This window comes from Mauremys reevesii, linkage group 2 (genome assembly GCF_016161935.1).
Source record: "Mauremys reevesii isolate NIE-2019 linkage group 2, ASM1616193v1, whole genome shotgun sequence".
In the NCBI taxonomy this organism is placed as follows: domain Eukaryota; kingdom Metazoa; phylum Chordata; order Testudines; family Geoemydidae; genus Mauremys; species Mauremys reevesii.
Genome location: NC_052624.1, coordinates 181,132,041 through 181,147,013, shown reverse-complemented (window position 1 = coordinate 181,147,013; position 14,973 = coordinate 181,132,041). Strand labels below are relative to the sequence as shown.

General features: G+C 42.2%; 1 protein-coding gene across 2 annotated transcripts in view; it reads left to right on the top strand.

Annotated features, from left to right (window-relative positions):
* The first annotated feature begins 1,406 nt into the window (after positions 1 to 1,406).
* Positions 1,407 to 14,973, top strand: part of MBOAT1 (membrane bound O-acyltransferase domain containing 1) — an 83,436-nt gene continuing 69,869 nt past the window's right edge. The window contains exon 1 of one of the 2 annotated variants that reach the window (XM_039527724.1): positions 1,407 to 1,654. In XM_039527724.1, coding sequence (XP_039383658.1) covers positions 1,565 to 1,654 — 90 coding nt within the window. In that variant the 5' untranslated portion in view covers positions 1,407 to 1,564. The remainder of the gene's footprint in view (positions 1,655 to 14,973) is intronic. The other variant, XM_039527723.1, reaches the window with a different exon arrangement.

Genomic DNA, 14,973 nt, shown 5'->3' with positions numbered 1-14,973 from the left:
TTAAGAACAGGTTAGAAAAACACATGTCAGAGATAGTGTAGGTGTATGTGGTCCTACCTCAGAGAGAGAGAGAGAGAGAGAGAGAGAGAGAGAGTGTACTAGACTAAATGACCTTTTGAGGGCCTTTATAGATCTACATTTCTATAGGCTAAATGTGCTGAAAATTTTAATTTTATTTATATTCTAGGTTGAATGTGTGGATCACATGGTGTTTATCAGTACAAGCTTGGTGTAATTAATAAGGTCAGGGGTAACAAGAAAAATACATAATGTGTCAGCTGTTTCCCAAAAAGTAGAAGTGTCCTCTGACAGTAGGGATGAATAAACACCAACAATGACTAACTTTTGCAGAAGTGGGAGATAGCTCTTTCTGGTTATTCTCTCCATGCCATTTTAAAAAAATAGAATCCCTTGGCATTTTTTGTACAATTTCCAATCCTGAAAAATTACTCTTCAGCCATATATATCTAAATTGTGTGACAGTTTCTCCAGGTCCCATATTCTCTAGGGATTTTTGCCAGACACAAATCATGACCCTAGGCAGCTGCACGGTGAGCATTTACTCTTCAAGAGAAGGAAAGAGAACTTTATGAACAGCATGGGACAATTTTATATGGCAGGGACACCCTCTCCCCTGTGTTTTATTTTGGATAAAGTTGTGTCACAACATGTGATCCTTTGCATTAGTCCTAGATTTTTTTTTGATGACTCAGTGTTTCATGCTGGATACAGTGCAGGGGGCATTAGATGCCAGTTTCCAAGTGAAGGGCATCCCTCAGCCGCTGCTCCAGGATCATTTTGCCCAGGTGCGGGCGAGCTGCCCAGAGACGCCTGCCAGGCAGTCCCCAGTCTCAAAAGGTGTGTGCTGGGGGGGGGGGAGGGTCTGTGCTTCCTAGGGTGCCCAGACGTCCCCATTTTATAGAGCCAGTCCTGATTTGTGGGTCTTTTTCTTATATAGGCTCCTATTACCCCCCACCCGGTCCTGATTTTTCACACTTGCTGTCTGCTCGCCCTAGTGCTTCCCCAGAGGCGGGCGCAGCCGCCGCAGCAGTAAGCGGGGCGGTTTGGATTATGTTTCAGCGGGAGGGGACTGGGCAGGAGCCCGGCGTGGGTTCAGCGCCCAGGGAAGCCCGGGCTTTCTGCGAGCACCCAGCGGCACCCGCTGCCCTCTGCGCGCTCCCACCCACTCGGGCTCTCGGCTCCCGCCCTGCGGCCAGCGCCCAGCGCGGAGTGACTGGCGGCTCCGCCTATGGGCACGTCCCTGCCGGCTGTGGCGGTGGGGTCTGGACGGGAGCCAGCTCCCCAAGCTCCCGCCCCGGGCTGCTGGCTGGAGGCTCCGCCTGGAGGATGCTGCTTGGGCCGCCGCCGCCCTCCCGAGTTCCCCCCGCCGAGTAGGAAGCGGGGAGCGGGCATCGCAACCAACCCGCAGCCGCCGGAGGGGCAGAGCCTAAGCTCCGCCGCCGCTGCATTGGCCGGGCGCACGTGTGTGTGCGCCAGGCTCCCGGCTGGTCCCAGCGCTGCAGTGGCTCGGAGTGGAGGGAGGCCCAGGCGGGAGGGATGCAGGATGGCAGAGACACCCGGCGTCCCCTACCGAACCACGGGCTCCACCTTGCTGCACCCGCTCAGCCAGCTCCTGGGCATCCCGCTGGACCAGGTAACACCGACACAGGTGACAGGGATCGGGGGTGCCCCAGCAAGGGGCCAGTTGTACCTGGGGAACGGGAGGGAGAAGACGGGGGAGGAACTAATAAGCTTCAGTATGATGCGATTGGAAATCTGGGCTGTACAAGGCTTGTTGGGGGCTCACTTAAACGTTTTGCCAGGTTATATGTATATCAGTACATGTGTGTCAGACCAAGGCTTACAAGAGTAATTTGCAACCTATTAGATACACTGCATGGGATATTTTACATAGGGCACTGTATGTAAGAGAGGAGGTCAGTTTTCAGCAGATCAGTTATTTCCTATCACATTTGCAAAGGTGGTCTGTATCAGAACCTCAAGAAACAAACCCATGCAAGGTCAAAGTGCACAGATCAGTTATCTTGTAATGGACATATATGTTAAAAGACATTATAAGGTCAATTTGCAAGGGCAGCCAGCAGGAACCAGAAAGTCAAGAATATTTGTGGTTTTTGTTTTTTTTAAGAAAAAAGGAAAATGGGCACAACATGTGCACAGATTGCAGAGCAGACACTACTGTGTAATAGAAAGCAAAGTGATCAAGCATTGAAGTTTAGCAAGTGTTTGGTTAGTTCCATAATTTTTGTTTATACTTTAAAATAAATTCTGTTATCTGTCTTGTTAACACGTATTTGAGCTATTATTTACTTAGGTAGCTGTACATGGCTCTTTCCAATATTCAGTCATAGTATTCTTTAGGGCAAATGCTGCTACAAGTAATGATATTGAACTAAATAAGGGAAAGTTTAAAACTTTTTTGGGGGATGTTGATGGTGGTATTTGCCTCATAGTCACTTAGCAGCTGACTAACCAAAGCAGCTATTTGACTACGTTTTATGTCAGGGGACAGGGGTTGAGTGTTGTAGCTCATGAAATGCCAATTAATTCAGCTATGAGGGGGTAGCCATGTTAGTCTGTATCCACAAAAACAACAAGGAGTCCAGTGGCACCTTAACCAGACTCCTTGTAATTAATTCAGCTGTAATTCCTTAGATTATACCTACATGGGGGGGGGGGGGGTAGCTCAGTGGTTTGAGCATTGGCCTGCTAAACCCAGAGTTGTGAGCTCAGTTCTTAAGGGGGCCATTGGGGGTTGGGCTAGATGATCTCAAGGTCCCTTCCAACCCTAATAATCTATGATTGGAAGGGAGATTAGGGAAAGAGACTTCTGTAATAACAAGTTTCAGAGTAGCAGCCGTGTTAGTCTGTATCCGCAAAAAAAACAGGAGTACTTGTGGCTAAAGACTAAAGTCTTTAAGGTGCCACAAGTACTCCTGTTTTTTTTCTGTAATAACAAGGGACTGTTGATCCCAAAACTACCTGTGCTGAAATGTGTAGTCAATTCTCAAAATAAAAAATAGAAGAAAGGCATCTTACAGGAATGCAAGGGTGTTCAGAGCACTCATGGCATGATATATGTGGTTGTGCTGTCACACATTCATTTATAGGCTCATTGTGAAATTGACCCCTAACAAGTAGAGAAAACATTGGTTGGTCCTTTCTCTTTATTATTTTTCAAGCATACACACACACCTATTGCCCTTTCTGCGTTCTTTCAGCAATGAGGAAGTTCAGCCTGGAAGTTTGCTATATCAGCCTACTGATGTGTTCAGTAGTTGAGATTGTGCTGTGAGATAAACCAGGGCAACAAAGATTTACTGTAGGTTTTGAAATCAGCAAAAACCAGGATATTCTAGATTAAGATTGGTTTGTGCTCTTTTACTCATTCAGTAGCTATGCACTGTTTTGGCTATTGTTTTTATAAATTAATAATAAAAAAAGACATTTTCAGCCCCTGCTCCCTTCCCCCTCAACTTAAAACATGCAACTTTAAATTTGTGCATGCTTACAGATAATGTTTTTTTTAACTAAAAAATATTTTTTTTAAAAGATTGGTATTTCTAGTATTTAGTAACTACAGGAAAAAACAGGATTTATTGTAAATTCTACCTGTAAACCTATCTGTGAACATATCTGCTAGTCCAGTCTGCTTCGAGGCAGGACAAAGAGTTTCTTTTTCTTCCTTTCTTGTTTTTAAAGGTATTATGGGCTGGAAACATTTTAAAACAGTGTTAAAGGAACCATAGCAGATACTACATATTGGCCGGGACGGCATATATCAATATACAATACAAAGATAGACTGGCTGACTGAACAGTGAATAGCTTTCAAAAATATATGTCTCCCTTCAGTGAAGATGACAAAGACTATATTCTCTATGGACAAAATTCACCACTTATCCCCCTCATTGCCCAAAGTCTGAATGGTCATTGTGTAGGGAACTTTAGAGGGATTGTAGTGGGCATAATGAAACACATACACACAAGAGGGAGTGGGGTGGCAGGTAGGGTGACCACCTTTGTTGGATGGAAATAAGAGAAAAACACATGAAAAATAAGGGACAACACTTTATTTCACACTATTTCCCTTAGCATATCATATACTTGTCTCTCAAGTGTATACTTGAGGGCAACAGAAAAGTACAGTATAATTGAGGGCAATTATAAGTTTCAAATGAATGTGTAAAATGGTCAGTGTCCCTTTAAATAAGGAATTGGGTGACCACCCAATCAGCTGTGATGAGAGGGGCTCAAGGGCTCATGAAAGCCCCGTGTTAAAATTCCTCCAGAAATTTTCAGAAAGATTGAGGTGATGTGCCTTCCTCTCATGGAATCTGCTTAAATATTTCTGCAAGAAGACTGATCCATTTATAAGAACACTTCTAAGATCTGATTTTAGAGCGGTAGCCATGTAAGTCTGTATCAGCAAAAAGAATGAGTACTTGTGGCACCTTAGAAACTAACAAATTTATTTGGGCATAAGCTTTTGTGAGCTAAAACCCACTTCATCGGATGCATGCAGTGGAAAATATGGTAGGAAGATATATATATACACACAGAGAACATGAAAAAATGGGTGGTGCCATACTAACTTTAACAAGACTAATTTATTAGTTTTTTCATGTTCTCTGTGTATATGTATCTTCCTACTGTATTTTCCACTGCATGCATCCGATGAAGTGGGTTTTAGCCCACGAAAGCTTATCCCAAAATAAATTTGTTAGCCTCTAAGGTGCCCCAAGTACTCCTCATTCTTTTTTCTAAGGTCTGATTTTTTTTTTTGCCTTTGGAATGCATCAGCTTCTGCCAAGTGTCAAAGATTTTCAGATTTCCCTGAGGTAGGATGAGCCCAGAGCTCTCCACAAGAGCTTTACACACCTAGCCTCACTTCAAATGACATAGATTAAGCTCTGTGCAATAGTGTCAATATAGATAGGAACAAAATGCAAACACTTCCAACCTTTGTGCTAAATATAAGCTTGTTTGCCAGGTGGTGTTGCCTCCTTCCTTTGTTGGGGGAAGAGGGTTTTTGTTTAAATGAAAAAATAAATATAGATTGTTCAGTTTTTAACCCCTTCTTTATGCAGAACTTGCCTCTCTGGCTAAAAGAACATAGTGTTTATTATCAGAGGGGTAGTCCTGTTAGTCTGGATCTGTAAAAAGCAACAAAGAGTCCTGTGGGACCTTATAGACTAACAGATGTATTGGAGCATGAGCTTTCGTGGGTGAATACTCACTTCGTCAGATGCACCTGACAAAGTGGGTATTCACCCACGAAAGCTTATGCTCCAGTACCTCTATTAGTCTATAAGATGCCACAGGACTCTTTAGTGTTTATTATAAATCCCACATATAAAGGGAAACATCTTGTGGAAATCCTTTATTAAAATATTAATAAAGCCTCCATGGCTTCTAAATCAGGCTCTGGGCTGCAATAGGGGAAATTAACCTTGTGTGTCCTCATGCATCTGTGGCTATGGGTTCAGTGCGGATCTTGAAATCTGTCCACACCCATCATGCTCTTCTAGTGCCTGTCTGGAGCTGAACACTGCTACTAAAAAGGGCTCTGGGAGTCCCCTGCATGCCTGTTGTGCATCCACCCACCAGAGCACAATGGAATTGTGGTACTTTCTTTATATCGGGGCTCTTCCCTGGCTCATCTGCACCTGGGAGAATTTCACCCTGCGATAAATGCCAGCACCACAAGCTGAGCTGGGGATTTGAAAATCAGGCTATATGTTTTTGTTTTCTAACTTTCACGTGACTAGTAATAAAGATTTTGCAGTCTGCCCTCAGCTGGCCATGCTGTTGATGAAGCCTGAGTTAGAGTAGAATCTGGCATGTTCTTTCATAGCTGTATTGACTCTGTTGTAACAACAGTAGGGGAAAAATAATCAACTTGAACAAGTGCATGGAGCATATATGTAGAGTAAGAGAATGACATTTTTACATAGTTTTTTCCTCCTTTTTAAAAATGAAAATGCTGAATTATGTTTCAGAATAATGCAGAGTTCTAAAGAGCATCTAATTAGTCAACACATCTAGAAATTATACAGTACTAAAACTATTACTGACCAAACACTATATTTGTAAGCAGTCAGGATGAGCTCTACCCTGACATCTGGTGGTGAATTATGGCAAGTGTGGAAAAGAATTTCAGAGGCTGATCGTGTTTGCATAGGCACACCCACTCTGCCTAGTATAGCCCACGGCATCCTAAAATGGTTACTTTCACAGCTGTGGGATCCCCAATTTCTTTGTTATTGGGGCAGGAGGAATAAAGTGTTGTCACCCTGATTAAGTAAATGAGGAACTATGAAGCTGTTTTATGATAAAGGGTTTCACTATCAACTAAATAGCACTTGCTAGACAAGGGACATGGGTTCCAAAACCCAGTGAATAGAGAGAAGCTGGGGACAGGTATCTGTACCTGGTGGTGTAGGTGCCTTGTGTGAGCCAGAAGCACCAGTTTCACCTGTTCCTCTCTCTACTGTGGAATATCAGAGTTGGTTTTTGATTTCCTTAAGAGTCTAGATACAGGTTACTAAGCTGAACTTACTATGGGCTAATGGTGCACTAGCACTGGAGCTCCCCTACTGTGAGCTGAAATCACTAAAGAGCTGGAATTGCTGAGCTGAGAGCACTGAGTACTGTGCAAACTAGTGGGGGAGCCTGAAGCTATACTGCAGAGCAGAGCAGCTGGCAGAGCGGAGTGGAGCAGTTTGTGGAGCCACGGAGTGAGTGGAGCTGAGCAGTTTGTGGGGATGGCTGGAGCGGATCACGGGACAGCTGGTGGAGCAGAGCAGCTGGCAGAGCAGAGCAGCTGTGGGACGGGTGGAGCGGCCCACAGAGTGAGTGGAGCCGAGCAGTTTGTGGGGACGGCTGGAGCGGATTACGGGACGGCTGGTGGAGCAGAGCAGCTGGCGGAGTGGAGCAGTTTGTGAGGACGGCTGGAGGAGCAGAGTGGGGTGGCTGGTAGAGCGGAGCAGTTCGTGGAGAAGGCGGAAGCAGAACCCCACGGAGAGGCAGGACAGTTGGCCCCGGACCACGTAAGGTGCCCCTTTCTACCCAGGCTGGGGGAGGGGGGATCTCTGCAGATAGACTCTCGAACTCTGGGGCTGCACTGACCCGGGACAGAGACTTTTGGATTGTGGGACTTTTGGGACTGTGGGTGATCTTTGGGTTGCTGGACTCTAGGGACATTTGGGGTATTGGACTTTGGAGTCTTGGGGTGATTTGGGGGTTGCTGGACTCAAGAGCCAAGGGAAAAGGACACGGCCCAATTTCCTGGGGTGGGTCTTTGCTCACGGTTTGGTCTATGAACTCTAGTTGAGGTGTTTTCCCAATGTAATGCTTGTTGTTTATCTCATGTAATTAAACCTTTTCTGCTACACCGAGACTCTGTGCTTGCGAGAGGGGAAGTATTGCCTCTTCGAGGCGCCCAGGGTGTGTGTAAGATTTTCCCAGGTCACTGGGTGGGGGCTCGAGCTGGTTTTGCATTACGTTGTAGGGAAGGGACCCCTATATATTGAACCCGGCCCTTGCTGCTATCAATTCAGCCTGGCAGAAGGGTTACATATTAATGAGAGATGCCAGCAAGGTTTGCTGGTTTACATACATAATAAAGAGTTGCCATGTCTGTATATAAATGGTACATATTCTTTTTTTACTTGTAACATACCTTTGTATTTAGCAAACCTTTCATTAATTGGAGCATGATTCTGTGGCAGTACTTCTTTAGCTGCAAGAGTACCAGATGCAAAAGGGGATAAAAATAATACAGTATTTAGGACATCATTATATCCCAGTAAAGCAAGCCTTGAAGTGTAGTTGATTTCTGTTTTAAAAATATTGGGCCACTACAATATGCACCTCCAGTAACATCAGGCAAAAGAACACTTCCACCTGATATGCTCAAAGTCACCAGTTCTACCACAGCCCCTCAGCGTAGATCTGAGTCAGATACAGCAAATTAAAGAGCAGATTTGGAGAAATAGAAACCTTGTAGACAATATTAAATTATATAAGCAGATGTGCTTAACTGCACTGTACAAGTATGTTAAATGTATGTCTTCAAGGACTTGATTGTGTATTTTTATCCATGTACAATGCCTAACCCATGTACAAATGTTGCAAATACAACAAAAGATAAATATCTTAAATAGAAAAAACGTTACCACTCAAGGCTCCTTCACAGTATAGCCTATTTGATAACCCACATTCCTTTTTCAGCAGCCCCCTCCACCCACCATAAATGCCCACCTCAAAACCTCATTTTAATCCTCCCTGATGAGCCGTTTTGCGTGCCCCCACCTTAGTCTGACAGTGTCTGGATTTGTTGATTTTTAGCAAAGTGAGTTACAGAGTCAAGACTTCTTCACAGAGAATGCAGTGCCACAGCTTCCCCTCCCTTTTAAACCAGGGGGCTTTTAGCTTGAGTACCTCCATTGACTGCAGTTGCTGTGATATCACTGGGGAAGCAAGATAGGGTGACCAGACGTCCCGATTTTATAGGGGTCTTTTTCTTATATAGGCTCTTATTACCCTCCGCCCCCGTCCCGATTTTTCACATTTGCTGTCTGGCACCCTAAAGCAAGATGATCTTTCAGCCAGGGTTCAAACCATTTAGGATTTGACTGTGTCCCTTTATCTATGGAATTATTAATGTTTTCTATGTGTGCCATACATTGTTATTCACACACCTATTTTTTACTTGAATTCATTCACTGCAGCTGGACTTCGTTTTTGTGTCTTGGCAGCAGTTTAAATTGAACATTCACACAAATGATTACAAGCCAAGCATACTTCCATCTAAGTCTCTGAACAAAATGTATCGGTGACATCTTCCTGATAGTGATTTAAATGGCTTTTCCACTAAAAGTGCATAGGCATCAGTTCTGAAGAGGATGTGTGTTAGAGATTTTCCATTTGGATAAAGTATAAATCATCCTAAACTTTGGTCCCAAATGTAAAGTGAGCCCCCATACCAAATCTTTGTGGAAGCTCAGAAAACGTCAGTTAAATCTGTAGCTATGGTTTTCAGTTTTGCCTCTATTCTTCCTGGTTCTTGCCAGGACTAGAAGAGAGTGAGCTGAATTATCATCCACAAGCCTGCTTATGTGACTTTTGTAACCCAGCTTTTGAGGGCTAAAAGACCAGGTAAGAATCTAGCCTTTTGTAAGCTTGTTGAAATTCAAGCTGAACTTCCCATATTTTGAGGTTCATCTGTCACTAATTTGTTTAGATTTTTTCTTCCAGGCAGTGTAGCGTAGAGCAGGATGAAATGAATCCTGCCTTAATACAATGGAATGGACTAGATGACCCACTAGAGATTCTTTTTGCCTAAATGAATCTAAAATAATCTTAATTGGGATGCTGTGTATCAAAACAAGGAGTAATTGGAGAAAAAATGCAACAATTTATTACTGATAAAATTAACTGAGTTTAGGACTCTAGTCTTGTTGTAGGAGGGTTGGTCCCAGGATATTAGACAAAGGTGGGTGAGGGAATATCTTTTATTGATCCAACTTCTGTTGGGGAAAAGAGACAAGCTGAAGAAGAGCTCTGTGTAGCTCAAAAGCTTCTTTTACCAACAGAAGTTGATCCAATAAAAATTGTCTCACCCACCTTGTGTCTTTAGGATTCTAAACAGACAAGGATTTTTGACAGAGAAGTAAGTGAGTTAGTAGAGGACTTTAACCTGAAACATACAACTGTATTTTGTGGCTAGAAATTAAATTTTGTAATGAGTTCAAGTGGGACTGAGATATGACCCACACACAAATTGTAATACTTTTTTTAAAATATAGGAACAACTGTTAATGTCTGTCCTGAACTGTTACATTTCATTTAATTCTTTAATGTGTTTCACTCTGAAAATGAAAACTTGATTTGTTATTTTGAATAGCAGTAGCACTGTTAGATTTCAGGGTGAATAAAAATCAATAATTTAAAAAAAAATCTGAGTTTTTTTTTAAATTGGATTTTTTTTGATAAAATGCTTTGAGGAAAAAACCTATCTAAAGATAGTTAATATTAATGATTAACCTGTTGAATTGGAGATAGTTCACCTCCCAATGACTTCATAAATATCTGCTTCAGTTACCTTTGGTAAACGAAATAACCAAACAATCATTCATTTTCTGATATAGCTGTAAAACTAATCTGAAAAGTTTTCAAAATAAATCACTGTTTAAAAATGTATAGTGTGTACCTTCTAAAAAGGAAACCTACATCTATCTCTGAGTTGTGAAGAATATGTATTAAGGTTACAACAACCAACAAGAATGCACTTTTATGTAGAAAACCATGGTTAAATCGAGTCTTCCTGACTAGTGATTTAAATCAATTTGATTTAAATCAGATCCACCCTGTTAGATTTATTGCCTCATTGCAAGACTCACACTCAGCTGGCTATAGAAAAGTTGTCTGCTATTCAGTTATTTGAGGAACAGTGTGCGCTAATGTAATCTAAAGACTGTATCCTGCATGTATATTCACAGAGAGGTACTGCTAAGCATTCATGGGACAACTTTAACTTTGCTAGCTTTTGAGTGCTCATAGCACTGATGCTATTTTAATGTAGTTAAAATGGAAATATTGTTTAATTTTTTATATAATGCTATAGAGGTATATAATATTTTACAGGAAGAATGAGGCTATGTTCCCTTCCAGGGACTGAGGTTACCCCCTGAGCATTATTCTCTATGCAGGCCAATATAATCCTCTGTAATATTATAAAATGTTATACAGAAGACTAGAAGCCTTTGAAAATAAATGCCTATGGAAGATTCTGGGCATTTGTTGGAAAGATTTATTCACCAGCAAAGAGATACAAGAAATCACCAACTAGAAGCTTATTTCCACCAGAATCAGAAAGAAAAGGTGGACTTATTTGAGCTCTGTATTCTGTATGCCAACACACATGATATGTCTACGCAATTAAAAACCTGTGGCTGGCCTGTGCCAGCTGATGGGTTTGCAGGGCTGATACTAAGGGCCTCTTTAATTGCAGTTTAAACATTCAGGCTTGAGCTGGAGCCTGGGCTCTGGGACCCACTCTCCTCATAGGGTCCCAGAGCCTTGGCTCCAGCCCAAGCCCAGCTGTCTACACTGCAATTAAACTGCCCCTTAGCCTCAGCCTTGTGAGCCCATCAGCTTGCATAGGCCAGCCGCGGGTGTGTAATTGCAGTGTAGACATATTAACAGACTCCTGCGTGAAGCTGTCAAGTGGAAATCCAACTGGTGTGAGGAAACAAAGGCATCTAAGAGAAACCTTAAGAAGAGCTCTTATCAGGGAGGGTTTAACAGTCAATATCAACACCGTAGAGCTGATGAAAACAGTAGCAAATGACAGAGAGGAATGGAAGAGACTAACTTCCACTCTGCACCAATATCAGTTTGAGAAGGATGTAATAATAATAATAATAAGGTAACAATGTTACAAACCTCTCTAGGGGTAGGTCTATACTTACCCGCTGGGTCGACACGTAGAGTTCGACTTCTTGGAGTTCGAACTATCGTTTCTAATCTAGACACGATAGTTTGAACTCCGAACACGCTCCCGTCGACTCCGGAACTCCACCACCGCGAACGGTGGTGGTGGAGTCGACGGGGGAGCCGCAGACTTCGATCCCGCGGCGTCTGGACAGGTAGGCAGTTCGAACTAAGGTAGTTCGACTTCAGCTACGCTATTCGCGTAGCTGAAGTCGCATACCTTAGTTCGACCCCCCCCCCCCCAGTGTAGACCAGGCCTTAGAAATATGTGCCCCATCTCTACATTGTTCTCATTCAGATGGTAATTTCAGCCTCAGAGTTCTTAGCCAGCGTCTTGATATTATGTAAGTAAATATTTCCATGTCTCCTTATTCATGGAAAACAGTCCTTGTCCTGATAAATTTTCCATTTGGCAGGGGACAAAATTGCAACTGGGAAACAGCCTCTCATGAATTTTCCTACTTCGTGCACTTTCCTTTCCTTCTCATTTATATGACATAAGATCTGGAAAAATAAATGTTAGGGATTTTGTATAGAATTTCCTGAAGTCCTCTCTCTATGTTAATCATAGTGGGACTGATTCACCCGTGCAAAGTGACCCCGAAGCCACTCTATGGCCTCCCACAGTGCAGGGGCCTCTGTGGCAAGCACAGTGCTGCCCTGCTCCCCACTCCACTTCCACAGGAGATGCCAATACTGGGGACCTGTTGGATTGCAGGAAGAGGCCTGGTTGTGGCTTTCCTATGCTCCTAATTCCCAGGTTCTGCAAGACCCCTATGTAATCAGTGAGGTGGCAAAGTTTGCAGATGATACTAAACTACTCAAGATAGTTAAGACCAAAGCAGATTGTGAAGAACTTCAAAAAGATCTCACAAAACTAAGTGATTGGGCAACAAAATGGCAAATGAAATTTAATGTGGATAAATGTAAAGTAATGCACATTGGAAAAAAAAAACCCAACTATACATACAACATGATAGGGGCTAATTTTGCTACAAGGAGTCAGGAAAAAGATCTTGGCATCATCGTGGATAGTACTCTGAAGATGTCCACGCAGTGTGCAGAGGCGGTCAAAAAAGCAAACAGGATGTTAGGAATCATTAAAAAGGGGATAGAGAATAAGACTGAGAATATATTATTGCCCTTATATAAATCCATGGTACGCCCACATCTCAAATACTGTGTACAGATGTGGTCTCCTCACCTCAAAAAAGATATTCTAGCACTAGAAAAGGTTCAGAAAAGGGCAACTAAAATGATTAGGGGTTTAGAGAGGGTCCCATACGAGGAAAGATTAAAGAGGCTAGGACTCTTCAGCTTGGAAAAGAGAAGACTAAGGGGGGACATGATAGAGATATAAAATCATGAGTGATGTTGAGAAAGTGGATAAGGAAAAGTTCTTTACTTATTCCCATAATACAAGAACTAGGGGTCACCAAATGAAATTAATAGGCAGCAGGTTTAAAACAAATAAAAGGAAGTTCTTCTTCACGCAGCGCACAGTCAACTTGTGGAACTCCTTACCTGAGGAGGTTGTGAAGGCTAGGACTATAACAATGTTTAAAAGGGGACTGGATAAATTCATGGTGGCTAAGTCCATAAATGGCTATTAGCCAGGATGGGTAAGAATGGTGTCCCTAGCCTCTGTTCGTCAGAGGATGGAGATGGATGGCAGGAGAGAGATCACTTGATCATTGCCTGTTAGGTTCACTCCCTCAGGGGCACCTGGCATTGGCCACTGTCGGTAGACAGATACTGGGCTAGATGGACCTTTGATCTGACCCGGTACGGCCTTTCTTATGTTCTTATGTTTGGGCAGCTCTCAGGATAGCCAAACTGACTCCTAGTAGTCCCAGGATAAAGGATGTGCAAGTCTGGTTCCTACCAATGCAGCGATGAATCTAGCCCTCCATCCTTATCTAAAATGACAAAATCATCTGCAAGGTACAAACGATGTCAACAAACTAGATTTCCTTTTGGAACCGAAGGCCTATTCAATGTCCAATGTACTATATGACCTAATTGCTTTTAAAATTACTGGAAACTATTTACATGCCAAATTTACTAGATTCCCTCCTCCTTGCCCAGCTGGTCTAACAAGCATACTTAAATTGTAAGAGCATGCTTGACATTCTAGAAGTTCAATTACATTCCGGCACGAAAGCTGCCATTGTCCTTCAGTAACGCCTCTGACATTCATGTAGCTCTTTCTTCAGAATATTTCACTGGCTGATCTGTACTTTACTTCTGTCAACATGGTGGATTTCAGTCTCTCTCTCTAAGTTATTTCACTTGGTTCACACATCTTGTGCAATTTACTGTCAATTTTCAGGGTCGCTTTGAAAAATAACTACAGGGAAATCTCTTGATCAGATGTTTCCTGCCCCAGAACAAGAGGGCATCCAGTCATGCTCTTTTCATCTATTGATGATCTTACTTTTGTGGTTTAGGACATTTTAAAACTGCTCTGCAGTCTTACAGGTGAAGTGTGAAGCAAAAATGAAGGCACAATAAATTGAATTTGCCACTTCTGAGCTACAAGGACTTTAACTTTAAAAGGACTCAAACTCAAACTTTAAAAGAAAAGAAAATTTTACTTTTTTACCTTACTTGAAATATGTTGGGCCCTTACCAGAGTTAAGTGGGAAATGGTTTTCTTGTCCTACAAGAATTTTCAAAATTTTAAAATATTTTTTCCATCCTGAATTGAGATGAAAATTTGAAATCTCAAACATCTTCATGAAACAAAAATCCAAAACTTTGTTTTGTGTTGAGTCAATAGAAACATTTGTAAATATTTTGATTTTGACCTTTAAACATTGGTTTAATTTTTTTTACTATAAACTAACTTAAATTTCAAAATAAAAATAATTTCAAACAGAAAAAATATTGACATTTTGAAAATGATGTGTTTTGACAATTTCAAAACTTTTTTAATAAATTTTTCTAACCAGGAAAGTTACCTTTTCCTTAAATAGTTTCAGTTTTCACTAATTGGCCTTTTCAAATGAAAAAACATTTAGCTGAAAAACTAGCTCTAGTCCTTAGTTGGCTTGATTTGCTGGAGGAGCCCGAGTTGGTTGATCAGAATGTCTATATATCGCGTGACCATCACCACAGTATTTAGGCACCAAACACAGAAACTTTAAAAAGCATTGTTGCTCTTCAGAATCAGACTGTTCTCTCCAGTCTTCACTCAGTTACATCATAGATCTGTGGGTTGTTTTGGAGGATGACATTTTGGGGTGAGTGGAGAGAGAAACTCACTGGCCATATTATTTCTTTGTGCTTGAGGGAGATTGTGCGGTTATCTTTTGTTCGGCTTTGTCTCTTTTAGGGCTCATAGACATATCCTAGCTTCTAGGGGCAGGAAACTCCAGAGCAAGTGACCTCTGCTGAAAATGCACTGCCCCTGGTTCCCAAGTTTTACTAGGGGCTCTGAGACCCATGATGC